The sequence below is a fragment of the Furipterus horrens genome, unplaced genomic scaffold (genome assembly GCF_987537825.1).
Source record: "Furipterus horrens unplaced genomic scaffold, mFurHor1.1.pri manual_scaffold_11, whole genome shotgun sequence".
Lineage (NCBI taxonomy): Eukaryota > Metazoa > Chordata > Mammalia > Chiroptera > Furipteridae > Furipterus > Furipterus horrens.
The window spans coordinates 57,878,888-57,898,794 of record NW_028327181.1 but is presented as its reverse complement, the minus strand read 5'-3'; the positions used below and the strand labels follow the sequence as shown (position 1 = coordinate 57,898,794).

Below are 19,907 nucleotides of genomic sequence, written 5' to 3'. Positions count from 1 at the left end.
ACTCTTGGGGAAGAAAAGGAAGTATCCAGGCAGAAGATAATCTTTTGATGCTTGAGTAGAGTTTAACATGAATCAAAAAGTTGCATTAAATAAAAATAAATAAATAAATATTATGTTACTAAACAATGAATGGGTTAACAATGAAATCAAAAGATAACTTGAAACAAATGAAAATGAGACTAAAACAACCCCAAATCTATGGCACAAAGAGAAAGCAATCCTAAGAGGGAAATTCATATCATTACAGACCTACCTCAAGAAACAAGAAAAATCTCAAATAAACAATCTAACATTATACTTAAAGGAACTTGAAAAAGATCAACAAAGCCCAAAGTGAGTAGAAGAAAGGAAATATCAGAGCAGAAATGAACAGAATAGAGTCCAAAAAAATACAAAAGATCAATGAAACCAAGAGTTGGTTTTTTGAAATGATAAACAAGATTGACAAACCTTTAACCAGATTCATCAAGAAAAAAAAGAGAGAGAGGATCCAAATAAATAAAATCAGAAATGAAAGAGAAGTAACAACTGACACCAAAGAAATGCAAAGAATTTTAAGAGAATATTACAAACAGCTATATGCCAACAAACTGGAAAACCTTAACAAAATGGATAAATTCCTAAGAACATACAATCTTGCAAAACTGAATCAGAAAGAATTAGAAAACCTGAATAGACAAATTACAACTAGTGAAATTGAAACAGTAATCAAAAAACACCCAACAAACAAAAGTCCTGGGCTGGGTGGCTTCAAAGGCAAATTTTATCAACAATTCAAAAAAGAACTAACACCTATTCTTAAAACTATTGCAAAAAAATTAAGAGAAGGGAAGGCTCCCAAGCACTTTTTACAAGGCTAGCATTATTCTAATTCCAAAACTGGATAAAGACACTACAAAGGAAGAAAATTACAGGCCAATATTTCTGATAAACATAGATGCTAAAATTCTCAACAAAACATTAGAAAACTGGATCCAGCAATACATTAAAAAGATCATACACCACAATCAAGTGGAATTTTTTCTGGGGATGCAAGATTGGTACAATATCCACAAATCAATTAACATGATACACTGCATAAATAAAATGAAAGATAAAAAACCACATTACCATTTATGATAAGAACTCTTCAGCAAAGTCGGACTAGAGGGAACATACCTCAACATAATAAAGGCCATATATTACAAACCCACAGCCAACATCATATTCAGTGGGCAAAAACTACAAGTGTTTCCTAAGATCAGGAACAAGGCAGAGATGTCTGCTTTCACCACTCTTATTCAACATAGTACTTACTGGAAGTCCTAGCCAAAGAAATCAGACAAGAAAAAGAAATCAAATCCAAATTGGAAACAAAGAAGTAAAACTGTCATTATTTGCAAATGACATGATACTGTATATAGAGAACCCTAAAGATTTTACCAAAAAACTACTAGAACTGATAAATGAATTCTGTAAAGTATCAGGATACAAAATATACATCCAGAAACTTGATGCATTTTTATACACCAATAATGAACTATCAGAAAGAGAAACTAAGAAAAAAAATCCCATTTACAATTGCAACAACAATCAAAAAATACCTAGGAATAAATTGAACTGAGGATATAAAAGGCCTGTATTCAGAAAATTATAAGACACTGAAGAAAGAAATTGAAGAGGATACAAATAAGTGGAAGCATATACTGTGTTCATGGATAGAAAGAATTAACATCATTAAAATGTCCATACTGCCGAAAACAATCTATAGACTCAATGCAATTTCTATGAAGATACCAATAATGCATGTTACAGAACTAGAACAAATATTCCAAAAATTTATATGGAACCACAAGTGACCTCAAATAGCAACAGCAATCTTGAGAAAAAAGAATAAAGTTGGAGGAATAACGCCACCTGATATCAAACCATACTATAAGACCATAGTAATCAAAACAACATGGTACTGGCATAAAAACAGACATATTGATCAATGGAACAGAGTAGAGAGCTCAGAAACAAACCTTTATAGTCAATTAATATTTGACAAAAGAAAACACCTACAATGGGGTAAAGATAGTCTATTCAATAAATGGTGTTGGGAAAATTGGACAGATACATACAAAAAAAATGAAACTAGACCACCTTCTTACACTATACACAAGAAAAAACTCAAAATGTATTAAAGACTTAAATGGTAGACTCAAAAACCATAAAAATCCTAGAAGAAAACATAGGCAGTAAAATCCTGGACATTTCTTGTAGCAATATTTTTTCTGCTATATCTCTTCAGGCAAGGGAAACAAAAGAAAAAATAAATAAGTGGGACAACATCAAACTAAAAAGGTTTTGCACAGCAAAGAAAACCATCAACAAAGTGAAAAGACAACCCAATGAATGGGAGAATATATCTGCCAACGATACATCTGATAAGGAATTAATATCCAAGAATTATAAAGAGCTTATAAAACTCACCACCAAAAAACAAAACAAAAATCCAAGTAAAAAATGGGCAAAAGATCTAAATAGACACTTCTCCAAAGAGGACATACAGAGGGCCCATAGACATATGAAAAGATGTTCAATGTCACTAATCATCAGAGAAATGCAAATTAAAACCACACAGGTCAAAATGACTACCATAAGTAAGTCAACAAACAAGTGCTGATGAGGGTGTGGAGGAAAGGGAACCCTCATGTACTGTTGGTGGGAATGCAGACTGGTGCAGTTACTGTGGAAAGCAGTATGGATTACCTCAAAAAATTAAAAATGGAACTGCCTTATGATCCAGTGATTCTACTTCTGAGAATTTATCCAAAGAAACCCAAAACACTAATTTGAAAGAATACGTGTATATGCACACTTGAGTTCCTTGCAGTGTTATTTACAATAGCCAAGATTTGGAAGCAGCCCAAGTGTCTATTAGTAGATGAGTCAGTAAAAAAGCTGTGGTATATTTGCACAATAAAATACTACTTGGCCATAAAAAAGAAGAAAATTTTACCCTTTATGACAGCATTAATGGACCTGGAGACCCTTATGTTAAGTGAAATAAGCCAGTCATAGAAAAATCATATGATTTCAACTTATATGTAAAATCTAATAAACAAAATGACCTAACAAGCAAAAATATGGTGACAGACTCATATAGAGAGAACAGTGTGACAGCTGTCAGGTTGGGGCTGGCTGGGGGAGGAGGTGGAGGAATTGAGCAAGAAAGGAAAAAAAAGAGACACAGACAACAGTGTGGATTGCCAGGGGGAGGGGTGGAGGGAGGCAAAAAACAAATAAATTGATTAGATTAAATATAAAACAGTGAAAATAAAATATTTTCCAGCTCTAGGGAGGGAAATACATCTAATGAATGACAGATTGAATTGAACTCAACTGAATGGACATTGTCTTCTAGATATTCGTTGGTATCTTATAGTTTGCATCCCATTTGCTACTCACATAAAAATGTCCCCCAAGTTTCACTGTTCTACAACTGTGGCTTTTAGATTATATTATAACAAATAGATGTTGAGTCCCTCAAGCCCATAACTTTAGTAAAATTTAATGATATAGCTAATCAATTAGCGGGGAAAGAGGGTATAACTGTAAAATGAGTTATTAAAAAATTACCTAAAGAAATACATTTTGGGAACTTCTGGCTCAGATGGAGGCATAGACAGGCACGCTGCATCTCCCTCCACAACTAAGAAGGAATACAACTACCTCAAAACTAGAAACAACCAGAAATTCCAGAAAATCAAACTGCATGGAAATCCAGAAAACAAAGATATAAAGAAGAAATACTCATCCAGAGAGGTAGAAGGGGTGAAGCCGGGGCAGAGAAGACGTGGTGTGGTGGCAGCAGCAGCGGCAGCAGCGGCAGGCCAGCAGAAAGCACAGTCACACATTTTAAAAAGTCAGGAGGGACACCTGGGGAACTTTCCCAGCTCATCGCCAGACCTCACAGCTCATGGTCCCAGCACCGGGGCAAATCAAGCCTCATTGCTTCTGACGGTGCAGAATAGTGGGGGTTGGGGTGAAAGCAGAAACTGCCAGTGTCTCAGCAGAGTCCCCTTGTTTAAAGGGCCCCCACAGTCCTAGAACATCTGAAGACCCACCCACTCTGAGAACGATGGCCAGAGCAACAGCTAGAGGGGCGCCAGTCTGGTGTGGAAGTGGGGGAGGTGCCTGGAAAAGGGGTGAGTGCTGGGCAGGTAGCATTGTTCCCTCTTGGACCCCTCCCCACATACAGCACCACAACGTGGTGAAACAGGTCGCCCTATACTGATGAATCCCTAAGGCTCCACCCCTTACAACATAACAGGAGCGACAGCTCTACTGGGGACACGGAGGCAAACAAACACAGGAGCCTGTCAGAATGAGGAGACAGAGAAGTATGGCCCAAAAGAGGGAACGGATCAAGGTTCCAGTGGGAGAACTAAGTGACGAGGAGATAGCCAACCTAACAGACGCAGAATTCAAACCACTGGTGATAAAGACGCTCACAGGCTTGACAGATATGCTTGAGTATGGTAAACACATAAGAAAAGAAGTGAAGGCTATGCTAAGTGAAACAAAGGAAAATCCACACAAAACCAATGGTGAAGGGAAGGAAACCGGGGTTCAAATCAATGATTTGGAATGTGAGGAAGAAAAAAACAGTCAACCAGTGCAGAATGAGGAAGCAAGAATTGAAAAAAATGAGAAAAACTTCCCAAATTTTGCAAAGGAGATGGACATATAGGTCTGAGAAGCACAAAGGGTCCTGGGCGAGCTGGGCCCAGAGGGGACTACACCAGGATGCATCATGATTGAAATGCCAAAGGTGAAAGATAAAGAGAGAGTCCTGGGGGCAGCAAGAAAGAGGCAGAGAGTTGCCACAGGGGGGTGGGTGCCTAAAGAACTATCAGCTGATTTCTCAGAGGAACTTTTCAGGCAGGAAGGGACTGGCAAGCAGTATTCAATGTGATGAAAGGCAACCTGCTACCAGGATTACTCTATCCAGCAAAGCTATCATTTGGAATGGAAGGGCAGATGAAGTGCTTTCCAGACAAGGTAAAGCTAAAGGAGTTCATCATCACCAAGCAATTATTATATGAAATGTCAAAGGGACTTACTTAAGAAAAAGAAGATCAAAACTATGAACACTAAAATGACAACAAACTCACAACTATCAACAACTGAATCTAAAAAATAAAAACAAAATCCAACTAAGCAAACCAGAATAGGAATAGAATCATAGGTATGGGGATCATTTGGAGGGTTATCAGCTGGAAGGGGGGAGGGGGAGAAATGGGGAAATGGTGCAGGGACTAAGAAGCATAATCGGTTGGTACAAAACAGACAGGGGGAAGTTAAGAATAATATAGGAACGAGTGAAGCCAAAGAACTTATATGCACGAACCATGGACATGAACTAAGGGGGGTGGGATTGCTGGAGGGAAGGTGGGTACTGGGCAGAGGGGAGCAAAGGGGAAAAAATAGAAACTACTGTAACAAGATAATCAATAAAATATACTTTTTAAAAAAAGAAATACATTTTAAAGAAAATTTATAGCAATTCAAAATAAGCCTACAAAATATTCTTAGTAAGATTTCTTGTATGTACTGTATTAAATGAACACAGTTTTAAAGTTTGGAATTCCCCCTAGGGATGTTGTTTCAACATTTATGTATCTTACATCTTTAGTTTCTTCACTTCTACTGGCTTTTTTGCCTCTGAATTTCAAAATGAGCCAGTCCCTCTGATTCAAAAGTAAACAATTACCCACCACCACTGACTTCCCAGCTACAATGGCACTTTCAGGTCTCAATTTACTGGTTCTCTCGTTGGCACTGAGCCCTGCTGACTATACCACTCACCTGGAGACTTTCTTGGCTTCCACAACACCACTTTCTCTTATCTCCTTCTGCCTCTCCAACTTTTCCTTTTAAATTACTGATCCTCAGGATTCTTTTTTTTTTTAATGCATTGTCCTATTTGATTTGCTTTCTTTCTTACCTGATTTCATCAATTCTAATTAATTTCATATATTCCTTATTTTCTGGTTACTTCTACAGACACCTCTCTGAACTTGACCCTGAGCTCCAGATAACACCAGTAGCTCCAACACAATATACTCAAAACTAAACTTAGCATTTTCCCCACTAAGCCTGTCTCTCCTCCAGTATCTCCATATGGTATTAATGTTGTCCAAGCCAGAAACTTATGACCTCTCTCTGCCCTTACCCCAACGTCCAATCAAGTTGATAGGTCTTACTAATTGCATCCTTCCTACTCTTCTCGCTCCTAGTTTTACCCACCTGTAGGATAAAGTCCTAGCTCTGGTGCATACACATATCTCCAACCTTATCTTGTTTCAACCAACCACACTGTGTTCTGTTTCTATGAAATGAGTTAGAGCACATGAAACACTTAGAAGAGTTCCTGGCATACAGTAAGCACTCACGACATGTTAGCTGCCATTGCCATCACCACCACCGCCACCACCACCCCTACTCACTCGTTCCCCTCACTCACCATGCTATTTCACATTTTCATGGCTTTGCTGATGCTATTTCCTTTCCCTGTAATTGCTCCTTGTGCCAAATTCTCAGTCTTAAAAAAATATTTTTTAAAGTTCTGCTCATGTTCTTTCTCCTTTAAGAAACCATTTCTAATATCTTAGGTCAAGCTAAGTGCCCAAATTTGAGCTTCAGTGTAAACCTGTAGAAACTTTGATTATGTTACAGTATATTGCAATCAATTACCTGATTTTGTCTGCCATTTCAACTAGAGCAGGGGTCAGCAAACTAAGCCCCTGGGCCAGATCCAATGTACTTCCTGCTTGTGTTAATAAAGTTTTATTGGAACTCAGAAACAACCATCTGTTGATATATTATCTATGGCTACACAAATGCTAAAAGGGCAGAGTTTGGTAGTTACAATACAGGTGCTATAATCTACAAAAAAGAAAAAAAAAAATGTGGAAGTCTCCAAAGGGCACAGGAACCAGCTTGAAGGGACTCCCAATGACAATTTCTCAGATAATTTGAGCACCAAAATAGATAATGATAGTAAGGAGTTAAAGTCCATTTAAAAAGTGAGAATCCATAAAAAAAATACCAAAAAAGAATCTATGAGGCTGTATTTATGTAAATAAATTAATAAGGGTGAATGGAAAACTCTCCTTTACAATAGAAGGCCAGAAAATAAATGCAGAAGGAATGATGGAGTCAGAAAACCATTAGTTCAATCATTGGGATTAGGTGACTCAAGTGTGAATAATCAGGTGGATGCTAAAACAATTGGGTGAAAGTTTGATGAGAAACAGAATATTTACATAGCCTCAAAGCATCTCCTCACAAATTACTTACTGATCACAAAGGGAAAGATAATAATCCAACGTGGAAAAATCTGAAGACCCACCAAAACAAAATAATTGAAGTTAACTTCACCAGAAATGGGACAAGTAGACACCGTGGGACTCCTGATATAATGCAGAGGAAGACGCACAGCACTTCTTTGATATTTTGACCAAAAATGCATACCTGGGTCTGATCGTGGGAATGTCAGACAGACCCAAATTGAGAGACATTGTAAAAACTGGCCTTTACTCATTAAAAATGCTAAGGTCACAAAAGACAAGGAAAGTTTGAAGAAGTACTGAAGGTTGAAGGAGACTAAAGAGGTGGACAACAAAACGCAATGCTGATCTGGGATTTTCATTCCCGCGACAGGCATTCTTAGGGCAATCAGTGAAATCTGCATAAGCTCAGTAGATTAGCTAATAGCACTCTATCAATGTCAATTTCTTGATTTTACTCATTATACTGTGTGTTTGTATATGTGTGTGTAGTGGGGAGAGGAAGTAATTTAAAAAAGTGATAGAATTCAGAGAATCTGGATAAAGAGGGAAGAGATTTATTTGTACTATTCTTGTAACTTTTTGTAAGTTTAAAATAATGTCAACATAAAATATCCTACAGGCAGCCCTGGCTGGTGGGGCTCAGTGGATTGAGTGCTGGCCTGAGAACCAAAGGGTTGTCGGTTCAATTCCCAGTCAGGGCACATGCCTCGGTTGCGGGCCAGGTCCCCAGTTGGGGGTGTGCAAGAGGCAACCACACATTGGTGTTTCTCTTCCTCTCTTTCTCCCTCCCTTTCCCTCTCTTCCCCTCCCTCTAAAAATAAATTAATTAAAAAATATTTATGTACATATATCCTACAAGCAAATAGCCCTTCCTACCTCAAAAATTAGTTAACACATTTTGTGAACAGCATTTCTATGTTCCCTTGCTCATTTCGGTGTGTTCTTTGCACAGACACACACCCCACCGGGGCCCTCCCCGCCCGACCCCTGCAGAGTCCTCAGGAACCTGAGGTAAGCAGGAGTCCTTTCCCCCTACCAGCTCTGACCAAGCCTGTTACCTGTGGAAAACCCGAACAAGAAAACGAGGTAGACAAACATGAAGCGACAGAGGTCTCTCAGGATCATCTGCAGAAGAGAGCAGGCTTGTCAGAACTTAGTCCAGACCCAGGCAGGGCCCAGGGAGGGGCCAGGACTGTGTCAGCCTGGGGGTTAATGTTGAGCCCAAGTGGAATCAGAGAACATGCAGGAAGGTTTGGTTTGGTGGGTTGTAGCTCATGTGTCATGTGGATACAGCTCCCCCCATAGCCTTTGTTCTGGTGGGAGAGGGGGGCCTAATAGATGAGGGGAAGGGTCAAGTTTTAGGAAAGCACTCAGCCTGGGTCAAAGCCAGATCGCCTGATTTGGAGGGTAATTAGTTGGGAAAGTGGGTCTTCATCCGAACCAGCATCTCCTCAGACACTACAGAGAGGATGGATGAAGCTTGTGGGACCGGGCCCCACATACCCAGGAGGAAAACAGGCTCCGTGGAGAACCCACTCGGGCCCTGGCACCCACCTTCTCGATCATGACAGCGTAGATGCCCATCTGCTGGAAGCCACGGGTATAGTAGAGCATGTTGGTCCAGCCCATGGCCAAGGAGAACACCATGGAGGCCACGTACTCCTTGCAGTGGCAGAAGTACAGCACCACGGTTCCCAGCATGAACAGTGACTGCACAAAGCTGAGGGTGGAGTGACAGGAAGCTCTGTCTAAGGGCACCGAGGAAGCCTGGCACCCCCACAGACAGGAAGACCCCAGCTGCCTGGGCCTCTCCTCAGAGGCGCACCCCACAGGCCACGGTGGGAGATAGGAAGGGTGGGCCGTCCTGCCTCCTTTCGCCCACAATTCTTAGTGGGAGCAATATTACCGCCATTGGGGGCAAATGTTGGTTTGGGGTAGGGGGATGTGAGATCTTATGCTCTTCATACATAAAGCAAAGATATAAACACAGTACACAAATAGCTATACGGTATATTTGTGGTATTACAATTTTATGGAAGGGGGAATTGGAAAAAAATATCTAAAAAGGCAATAATATCCCTGGCCGGTGTAGCTCAGTTGGTTGGGCATTTCTTTCTCATATGGATGTTTTTCTCCCTCTCTTTCTCCCTCCCCTCCCCTCCCCTCTCTAAAATCAATAAGCATGTCCTTGGGTGAGGAATAAGTAAATACATAAATACATAAAATGAAAGGCAATAATAAAAAAGGCTGAGAAACACAACAACCTTCCTGCCCAGTCCTCAGGAAAAGAGCCTCACGGACAACAGAGACCCTAGGAGGATCCTAGACCCACAAGGAGGGACAGGCCATGCATCCTGGGAAACCACAGGTAGAGTCTGCTGGCCACACCCTCAAACTCAGGAGCAGAGTCAGGGAAAACGTCCCTTGGCCCCTTAGTCCAGTGGGGACGGCCCAAGTCAGAGCCCTGGACAGGGTGGAGGACATCTGGACGACCCTATGACAGGGTCTGCCCAGTAGTCCTTGCTCATCACCACCTCTCCCTGAGACTCCCTGCAGCTGTATTAACGCTAGACCACAGTGATCCTCTCACATCCCATTTGTGTGAGAGAACCCAGCAGGAAGCTGCCACTGTGCTGACCTGAGTCTATTAAAAACTGATGTCAATAAACCAGATCATCAGTTCAAGTTCTGCTGGAAAGAAAGTCCTCTGCATTGGCAGAACCTTGGCCAAAGTAAGAACTGATACCAGTTGAAGCAGGGAAAGGGTTGCCTTGGGGGGCAAATGCATCCCCACACATGAATTTTGGAAGTTGGGAAGCAATGGACAAAGGGAAACTCACTGAACAGACCCCAGGAAGCCCAATCTGAATCCTCGTGGTGAGAGCTGAGAACCACCTCTTTTAATCAAAAGGCCTCCAAAGGCTCCATTTGGGAGGTGACAAGGGACTCAAAATGAGTTAGAGAGGAGGTTTGTCTCTGAAGAGGATGAAACAGAGGGTTTGGGGACCCAGTTTCATCAAATACTGGTGAAAGCATTAGTATTTTACCAAAAACAGGGGATTATGTGATTTTTATACAATACAGATTACAGACAGCCCGCAGCCAGACCTCTTCCCTTCAGGTTGAAGATTGAAAAGATGCAACAGACTGATGTTGGATATTCTCCAATAAATAGTTTATACAGACCAGCCTATACTGAAGCTCAGAACTGATAAGCGCTGTTTACACATTAAGAGCTTCCAACCAGCTTTCCAGGCCTTAACTCTTATGTATGAGCAGAGAGCAAAGATTTCCAGATATCCTGAGGATAGTCTCTAACATAAGAAAACAGAAGAAGCAAATAGCATGAGAGAAACAAAAGAAGGTATTGCATCCATGAAATAAGAATAGAGTGCTATAAATAAGGAGGCATATATATATATATATATCATAGCAGTTCCAGAAGGGAGATCAAGAAATAATTCAAGAAAATATCCCCCAAAATCAAAGACATAAATATCCATGCTGAAAGAGCCTATTAAGTGCCCGGAACATTGGATAAAAGCAAATCTAAATCATGACGCAACACTAGGGTAAAAAAGAAGATCCTATAGACTTACAAAGAGAAAAACCACAACAATTCTTAAAAGAGGACCCGGAATCTGAGTGGACGTTGGGTATTCATTCGCCCACCAAACATTTACTGAGTGCCTTCCATCATTCATTCAACGGGGTGTGAGGCCCTACTATGTTCCAGGCCGAGAGTGTGTGGGAGAGTGAGTGAGAGCTGATTGCCATAACCTCAGGACTGGGCCAAAGGAGGTTGTCTGTTACTGAGGCATGAGAGCCAAAGGGTCACTTACAAAAGTATCTCACTGTAGCTGTCCACAAACAAGGACTTCAGTGACGGCCGCCTCTGCAGGAAATATTGAATCTGCAGGTAAATAGACAGAGTAAGATCCCAGGAAAGGTTAGAGGTGGCTAAGTGCTAGAATGCTTCCTAAATGGTGCCACAATGGACCATGTGAATGTATCAAAGCAGAGATTATGAAGGGAGTGGAAGGCTAATGGGGTGATGTTACGTGACTGGGTCAGGAGAGGTTTTAATAAAGAGAGCATGCAATGACATCTATGCCTAGAAGTAAAGACAGGAAGGAAAATCACCAAATGTTATCAATTTCTGTGCTTGAACGATGGGATTGGGTGATTTTTTTCTTTCTAATTTGTGTTTTCCTAATTTTCTTTAAGTGCACGTCACAGTAAAAATTCTCTAATCAGCCTCCACTGAACTAACTCATCAGATTAACCAGCACTCCCCACTCCTTGCAAATGTTCTGACTGACGCCCATGGCCTGCTAGGAGATTCTCAGCAGGACACCCACACACTCCTCCAGGACCACCTGCCCCATGTTGGTCCTGTATTTGCCAAGAGTGCTTTTTGCCTGTTGCGTGTACTACTGTGGCTTTGTACTTTATTATAATATAAATTATGAGTGTGAAAATAAAGATCATTGTTTCCCTGAAGACAGAGTCCAAGAATTTGGAAAGACTCCTTAAGTTACTTTTTTAAAAATTGATATAAATTACATTAAGGGAAAAATTTACAATAACATCAAATTATTTGTACATGTAACAGTGGTCCCACTTTCAAAGAACAAACTGCTCATATATTAAAAGAATGGTCAAGGAATAGATTCATTGTGCTAAACTTTAATGGACTGTGTTGAATAATCAAACAACTACCAGTCATGATCCTATCTCTTAAAGTTTTCCCCTCTACTTCTGTAATGAAATGTTACATTGAGTGGAGTTGCCTGTCTTCAAGAATGCCTGCCTTTGGGGACCCAATGGGCAGATGCCCACCCTCCAACAGGGCATGCTTTGTCTTCACCTGTGTATCTCTTGGCTCCTGAAGCAAGGTCATTACCTGCTTGATGAATTTAAGAGTGAGTGAGCAATAAGCGATTCTCCTGGCTTTTTGTTGGGGTGACAATGGAAATTCAGTGTGGAAAAGAATGCTTACCCCTCGGAAAAAGAAGTAGACTCCTCCTAATACAGAAAGAATCTCTCCAGTGAATCGGAAATAGTCGCCAACGGTGTGTTTCAGCCTATAGGGAGGCTGCAAGGTGCAGAGAAGTTAGTGACCTCATTCATTCATTCATCTGACAAACACTTAGCAGGTGCTCAGCCCTGTAATTAAGACCCAGCCCCTGTCCGAGAGTCTCAGCTTCATCAGGAGAGAGACACAAATAAAGACAATGCACTATTATGGGGGAACCAAAAGGACATTCCTCTGTGGGACCTGATTCCCAAAGTGGCAGCCTCCAGGTGCCAAGCAGAGCACCCTTACAGTATTGTGCTGTGCCTCAGACAAGTCCCAGCCTCAAGTTCCACGGGAAGGAAGGCGGTGGCTCAGGCAAAGGTTCTCTTACAGACCCAATGCCACATGCTGCATGTGGTGAACTTATGGTGAACCCCAGGTCTCCCAGAACTGTCAAGGTTGCCCATGGATGGCGAGAAGAGAGAAGTCCCACACGTGAGTGTCGACCTTGTGTTTTAGCCACCACTCCCTGAAGTGGGTCTCCTCTGAGCCTATTGTCGATATTTCATAAGCACTAATTCACTAGCCTATCTTACGAGCACATTTCTTTTCTCTTACAATGAAGTCATTAAGTGGCCTTAATAGGTAGATAGCAATCAGCTCTCACGTTACCAGGAAGTTGAGTTTTTAAATCAAATTTACAAGCAAGGCACCCTGGAAATAAAAGCAACCAAATTAAGTGTTTAGATTTAAATGAAAAGGACTTAATTCAGAAACTCAAGCGAGTCTGTTTCCCGAAAAAAGATAAATCTAGTCTAAGCTGATCTGATGGATGGCCCAGGGCCGGGCTCAGAAGAAGTGCTCCAGAGGATATGTGTCCAGGGCGTGAGTGACGAGCGAGTGAGTGGACAAAAGTGGGCAGGTAAGCAGGATGGCAGCGGGCTTGGGGCGTACGCCACCCCGTGACCCTGTGGACACCCAGCCTATGAGAGAGCAGCTTCCGGAGCCCTAGGTCCTGCATCCTTTCTAACCTAGCGCTCTCCCTCTACAAGCAGGGACGGACGTCAGCCTCACACAAGCCGGGGGCTAAGGGAGCAGCTGAGAACAGGAGACAGGGCAGTTTCCAAGAGAGAGAAGGAGTCCAGCGCCCAGCCAGGGCCTGGGGCCTTGGGGGTCTCATAGGAATGCCACCCCCACTCCCCCGACCCCACACCATGGCCAGAGCCTCAGACCGCACCAGGCCGCCCACAGGCCTGTAGTAGGCGACTGTGGTGAAGATGATCATATACAAGCAGTAGACGAAGAAATTGAAGTAGAAGATGCGCTTAACAAATCTGTCCCACTTGTCCTGCAGGAGGCGGTTCAGCGGCTCCACCAAGAGCATGTCGTGGCGATTCTAAGGGGAGCAAAGAGAAGTGAGGCTCACTCAACTGCCAGACACCCACCTCGAGCCTGCATCAGCCTCGTCACACCCACCTCTCTGCACAGGACCAGCCACGACCACACCCTCAGCCCACAGGCAGCTGTGGGTCACAGATCTGAGCGAGCAGGTCCACCCTCTGGGCCCCAGTGCTCCTGTGTGTACAGTGAATGGGGGTGAAATTGGACGAGTGCCTTTGACACTTAAGAACTAACAAGTGTTGCCCAACATTCTATGCCTGTTACCTTTAATAATTCATTCCCGAGTGCCTACCTCCTTATTATTCCCACAGGAATGGACAGAGGCTGGCAGAGGCAGAGTCTCACATGAGGCTGCATGGGGAGGGGCTGAGGGCAGGTAGGCCGAGGCCTCTGGGTTCCTAATTTCTCACATTTCCAGCCCTGGGTCAGGCAGGCCCTCCAGGCGGGGGCGATAATGACTGATGCACGAGATTGAAGGCAACTAGAGAGCCTGTCCCACAGTGGCTGCTGGGATACCGTCACTACAGGTTCGATTTGGGGCAAAAGGCTGGTATCCAGGAGATCTCTGTTAAAGTTTGAGTACCCCAACGAGAGCCCTGGTCAGTGTCTTCCCGAACACTTCTGGGGATGGGGAGCTCCCTGCTGCCTCAAGGATCGTGTGGAGAAATGCTAACTATTGGGAAGATCTATCCTCCAGAATAAAGTCCATCTTGTCTGCTTCTCACAGAATAAAGTCCGTCTTGTTTGCTTCTCACAGTGGTTTCAGCTCTGCACTCAGGGGCCCCAGTTCTGCAGGCCTGACCCCTGAGAACCTTCAGAGATGGAAGGTGGCAGCCACTGCACCAGACCCCTCTCTTCTCTGAGTCAAACACCCAGTCCTTTTGAGGCCATTTGCTACCAGGCCAGCCCTCCAAACTCAGCATGGGGCCAGGTGGGTGCTGACAGAATGGAGCATTGCAGGCCAGGCCTCTCCCACCCCTGGACTCCGCCCAGCAAGCACAGCCTCTCTTCCCTGTGAGATGTCATGGCAGCCCCTCATCGCCAACAGCACAAGCTCCGTACCTGGGTCAGCCTCAGAGGCTCAGAACATCACTTTAGAAAGAACGGATGGGAAGGTGGCCTTTTCAAAGCAGAGGTGGGAGGGCAGGCCTTTCATTGAGTGGCGCTGGGACCCTCCTTTGCAAACCAAATAATTAAGTAAGATGCCCACCTCATACCTACACAAAAATAAATTCTAGATAAACTAAGGAGGCAAACATAAAGCATACAAAAGAATTAAAGGAAAACACAGAAGGATATGTGTGTAATATTGAAGGGGAAAAAGCCCTCCAAAGCAAGACACAAGTCACAAAAGCTACAAAAGAAAAAGATTGGGGTGGTGAACACACAATACAATATGCAGATGCTGTGTCACAGAACTGTACACCTGAGACCTAGGTGATTTTAGTAACCAATGTCATCCCTATAAACTAAATTTAAAAACAGACTTCGATGACATAGCATTTCTGGCTCCATGCACTTAAAGTAGTTTTAAAAAAACGAAAAAAATTGATAATACCCAGGTCGGCACGGCCAAGGGTAGCTGTGTACTGTGGTGGGCAAGCGCACCAACAAGGTCTTTTTTTGAGGATACTTTGGCAGTAGCTATTAAAATAGTAAAATGCACATATTCTTTGACTTGAAAATTCCAATTGCAGCCATTCTTCATAGAAAAATTCTTTCTTAAATCCATGCCAAGAGGCCTATAGCATCATAGTAGCAAAAACTGGAAATAACTCAAATGTCCTTCTGTGGATATTTTCTCCCCACTCCTACTGTGGAATAGCATGCAGCACTTTTTTTAAAGAAGCAGACCAGTGTGTGCTGATATAAAATTGTGTACAAGACATGTCATTAAGTGAAAAAATTGGTTTTTCTGTGTTATGTATAATATGATCCCACTTGTGTAAAGAAAATGAAGCTACGTGTTTTTATATGGATAAAAGGAGATTTCTTTTTCTCTATGGACTTCTGACTTAAGTTCTAATGGGCATATCATTGTATATCATTTGTATGATGAAGGAAATGACTGGGAATGACTGGATTGATGAGATTGCAGGACCTGGGTCCCAGGCAGCCAGTTTTCATGGATGAGAACTCAGCAGAGCTGGACCACAGTGGGGGTGGGGACTGGGGGGTGGCGAGATTGGAAGCCCTCCCTGGGTCCCAGCCCTGGCCCACTCACGGGGGTCTCACTGCTGCTGTAGGCAATCACCTCCAGCACCGAGTTCCGCTCACAGGTGTCAATGCAGGACAGGTCATAGAGCGAGGAGTGCACTGGCCCGTAGGCCCACTCGGTGAACTTCCTCGACAGGTGCCTGCACTCGGGCTCATGGATCTCCCGCTGGAGGATATAGGCCAAGACCTGCCATGGGAATACAAGAGCCTGTGAGAGACCAGCCTGGTGCCCCGCCACGGGCCATGTCCCTACTGCGCCACCAGCTCTGCTTCAGGAATAATTCTGCTTTCCAGCACAGCTGGAGACCCCACCCAAGCATCTACCTGGTTCATCCAGCTGCCTCCTGACCACCATCAAGATCAACCTGCTGGTGCCTCAGACCCCACCTGCAGCCACACCCAAACCATCACCTAATCACACCTGGCTGATCACATTCACATTATCCTCGGCTCAACCCCCCCCCCAGGACCCCACCCTCTCTCCCTGTCTTGTTGGTGCTCAGAGTTAGAGAAATGGCCACATGTGGGCACAATACCATATCCAGATGATGTATTACAGAACTGTACACCAGAAACCTATATAATTTTATTAACCAATGTCACCCCAATAAATCCAATAAAAAAGTAAATAAAAATAAAGTTCACAAGGGCCAACGAAAAAGCGTCTTGTGATAACTTAATTAGATTAAGCGCTTAGGTTTGCTTCCCAGAAATTGAGACAGCAAATGAGTCTAAGGATGGAGAACTTTTATTTTCTTTATTTTTATTTTTTTTGGCAAAACCATTTACTGTGATAGAATGCAAATTAAGATCTGTCTAGAGTGGGGAGGGCAAAGGGGTAGGAAGACCGACTGCAAAGGGCAAGAGCGCTGTTGGGCAACCACAGTGCTCTGCAGGTTGACTGCAGAGGTGGTTGTGGCTGTATACATTTTTCAAAACTCATCAGACCAAATACTTTCAATGTTTCCATTTGTTTTATGTAAATTACACCTCCATAAGGTTGATTTGAAACCATAAAGGAAAAAGGAAGGAAGAAATGGCCACGTGTGCAATGCTGCCTTCCGCTCAGCTCTCACAGCCCTCTGGCTTCCTCTGACGGCCCCGCCCCACGCTGTGGGCCACTGTGGCAGCATCAGGACTCACAGGGGGCGATGTCAGGCACACCGTGAGGCCAGGAGTCCCCTCCCACAGCACCCCCAGCTCAGCATGAAGCCCCCACCCTACCCCGATCTTCCCGCTGCTGGCGGCCAGGGCCAGCGGCGTCAGCCCCTTCTTGTTGGTGAGCTCCTCCAGCTTCAGTGTAGGGTGCAGCTTGGCCCCCAGGATCAGAATCTCGTTGTACATGCTCGTCACAAACTTGGTGTTGTCGGCTGTGTTGTCGGCCACCTCCACCAGCGCGTGCAGCACGGTGTTGCCCACGGAGTCTCCGGCACTGATGTCTGCCGGCTGCCAGGAGTTCTGCAGCAGGAACTTCACGATGCCCAGCTGGTTGGTACACGCGGCCAGGGAGAGGGGCAGCTCTCCTGCAGCCGACACGGGCACACAGTGGCCTCAGGAACAGATGGCGGGGGCCCTGGGACCTCCAGCCTACAGCCCCCTCTGTCTCCACCCCAACCTCTGCTCAGCAATCATCAATAGGTCAAGTGTCTGCCACACAGTCTTCCTACCAAAGTAGAAGCCTGGCCGCCCTTTGGTTTTCTTAAAGAAGTCCCCATTGGCCGCAGCCTGGACGTCTGCCCCATTTTCCACCAGCAGGGTCACAAGTGCCATGTTCCGCCTCTCGATGGCGATGTGCAGCGCTGTCTGGCCTGTGGAGGATGCGTGCTGTTGGCTTGGGGCTCATGTCCTGTAGGGGGTGCCCAGACAGGTGCTGGGGGACGGCCTGGGCAGAACATGGCAGCTAACTCCCCCAGTACAGGAAGCCAGGCCAGCATCCCCAAAGGGCTGCCCAGGGAGTCCCTGAGGCAGGATTAGAGACATCCCAGGAAGAGGGGACACAAGACTGGAAGCTGGATGAGTCAAAATTACCCAAGAGCAAGAAACAGCAGCAAGCAGAGAGGGAGGCCGCAGTTTCAGAAGCCAAGAACACTAGGCCCACAGAGGGGAAGATGGGACCCTCAGCACCAGGAGAAACCAAGCTGGCAGGTTGGGGAGGCAGGGACCCCAGGACCAGGAAATGCCAACTTGGTGGCTGGGTCAGGGAGTAAATTGTGCGTGTGACCTCCTGGCTCCAGGTGTGCTGTGGCAGAGCCCGGCCACCCCACCCCCCTCCTCACCCTTGTAGTAGCTGTCTGTGTAGCTAGCGTTGACAAACTCCTTCAGGCTGTCTGTCTGCCGGGCAATCTCCAGGAGCAGGGGGATGGTGTTGTTCTGCCCATCATGAAGGTTGAGCATGGCTTTCAGCAAACAGGTCTTCCCCGTCTCTGGGTCTGCAAGGTAAAGTGAGGGTCAGAGCAGGGTGTGGCAGCCGGGGCCGCACCCAGAACCCGGCCCCCTCCTCGGCCACCTTTGAACTCGCTGTCCATCAGGTGCTTCTTGCTCTTCTGCAGGAAGAGCAGCAGGCTCTCCAGTTCCTCGCAGTTATTCTGGGCCACAGCTTCAAAGATCTTCCTGCGGTCATAGAGCTTGAGGCTTTTCTCAGTGCCAGCGGGGACAGAGTTGGGAGATACCTGCCTGTGGGCCAGAAAACACCCTCGTCTCCTACTCTGGCCTCCCCCGTGGGCCCGACGCCTCCGGAGCTTGTCGGGGAGCACAACAAAACCCCAAAGCACACCCTGATATAAAACCCACCTTTCCATGTTGGTGACTCTCCAGGAAGCGGATGTTCCAGGGAACAGGGGGTGCACATGCCCCATTCTGTCCTCACCCCAGCTGTAGGCACCATCTAGAAAGTCTTTGTCCCCACCAGTTCCTCCAACCCCCAGGCCCCTCGCCTCTCTGACTCCTTGGGAGCAGGGCTCAGGAGGCAGTAGCTTAGCGGGGCTGGAGGCAGGGGTCTGGCTGGCCCCAGCTAAGCCAGAAGTCGTCCTGACACTGCCCCAGATGTCAGCCAGCCGTGTGCCCTCTCCCTCTTGTCTTGGAGGAGGCGGGAGGGCTGGTGGGCTCCTCACTGAAGCTGTTTTATATTCTTTGTCTAAAGGCATCCAGCCCTTGAGCTTTTGGACTGGAGATCTAAGTGTTTGGGCCTGGTATGCATTCTAGGCCTGCACACCTGGAGATCAGCCAGGAGCTAGGATCAGCACACATGCCATCATCCACTGGCGACCACGGGCCCTGTAGGTCCTGTGAGGTGGATGCTGGAATAGGCGACCTCTGAAGGCTCCAGGCCCCACAGCTCTATGACCTTCAGCCCATAAGCCGGGAGGGAGGGAGCTGGACTCCAGATGCAGCTTACCTGGTGCAGGTGGGGCCATCCCAAGTCTTCTGGATGGTGACAACAGGACTGACAGTGATGGCCGGGCAGGAGGCTGGCTGACCTTCCTCGTAAGAGCAGTCCATAGGAGACGCCTCCTCGGACTCACATTTCCCAAAGAGCCGGCTGCGGCTCCTGGCCGTGGGGATGCTGGGCTTGGCTGGAGCTGGCCTGGAGTGAGCGTCTCCATCAAGACGGCCTGGGCGGGAGTCCTCTTGTGGCAGGTCCTCAGACTCACCTGAGTCTGAGCTCCCCCATTTCTTCATCCTTGCCCAAGATACAGCCTGCGGGCAGCCACCAAGATCAGGTTTGCTCTTAGCTTGCCCCTATGAAGCAGGGCATCCCAGAGGTCCAACAGCGTTACCCCAAATCCCCCAGAAGGGAAACTTTCAGGGGTCCTGTGTCTCCTACCCGAGAACCCAGGAGCAGCCCAGGGGCATTAGCATCTGGGAGTGAATGGACCCCCAGCTTGGAGTCAGCAGGCTCAAGGGCCTTGGATGGATCGCTCCTCTTCTCTGGGCCTCAGTTGCCTCAT

The 19,907-nt window shown here is 45.4% G+C and overlaps 1 protein-coding gene across 1 annotated transcript in view; it reads right to left on the bottom strand.

Moving 5' to 3' along the window:
- TRPV1 (transient receptor potential cation channel subfamily V member 1) overlaps window positions 1-19,780 on the bottom strand; it is a 31,450-nt gene extending 11,670 nt beyond the window's left edge. The window contains exons 1-11 of the mRNA XM_090292205.1: window positions 19,355-19,780; window positions 18,467-18,633; window positions 18,237-18,389; window positions 17,628-17,768; window positions 17,185-17,483; window positions 15,968-16,147; window positions 13,580-13,738; window positions 12,325-12,420; window positions 11,165-11,235; window positions 8,877-9,042; window positions 8,381-8,447 (exon numbers count right to left, since the gene is read on the bottom strand). Of these exons, the coding sequence (XP_090148331.1) occupies window positions 8,381-8,447; window positions 8,877-9,042; window positions 11,165-11,235; window positions 12,325-12,420; window positions 13,580-13,738; window positions 15,968-16,147; window positions 17,185-17,483; window positions 17,628-17,768; window positions 18,237-18,389; window positions 18,467-18,633; window positions 19,355-19,638 (1,783 nt within the window). The 5' untranslated portion in view covers window positions 19,639-19,780. The remainder of the gene's footprint in view (window positions 1-8,380; window positions 8,448-8,876; window positions 9,043-11,164; window positions 11,236-12,324; window positions 12,421-13,579; window positions 13,739-15,967; window positions 16,148-17,184; window positions 17,484-17,627; window positions 17,769-18,236; window positions 18,390-18,466; window positions 18,634-19,354) is intronic.
- Window positions 19,781-19,907: the final 127 nt, after the last annotated feature.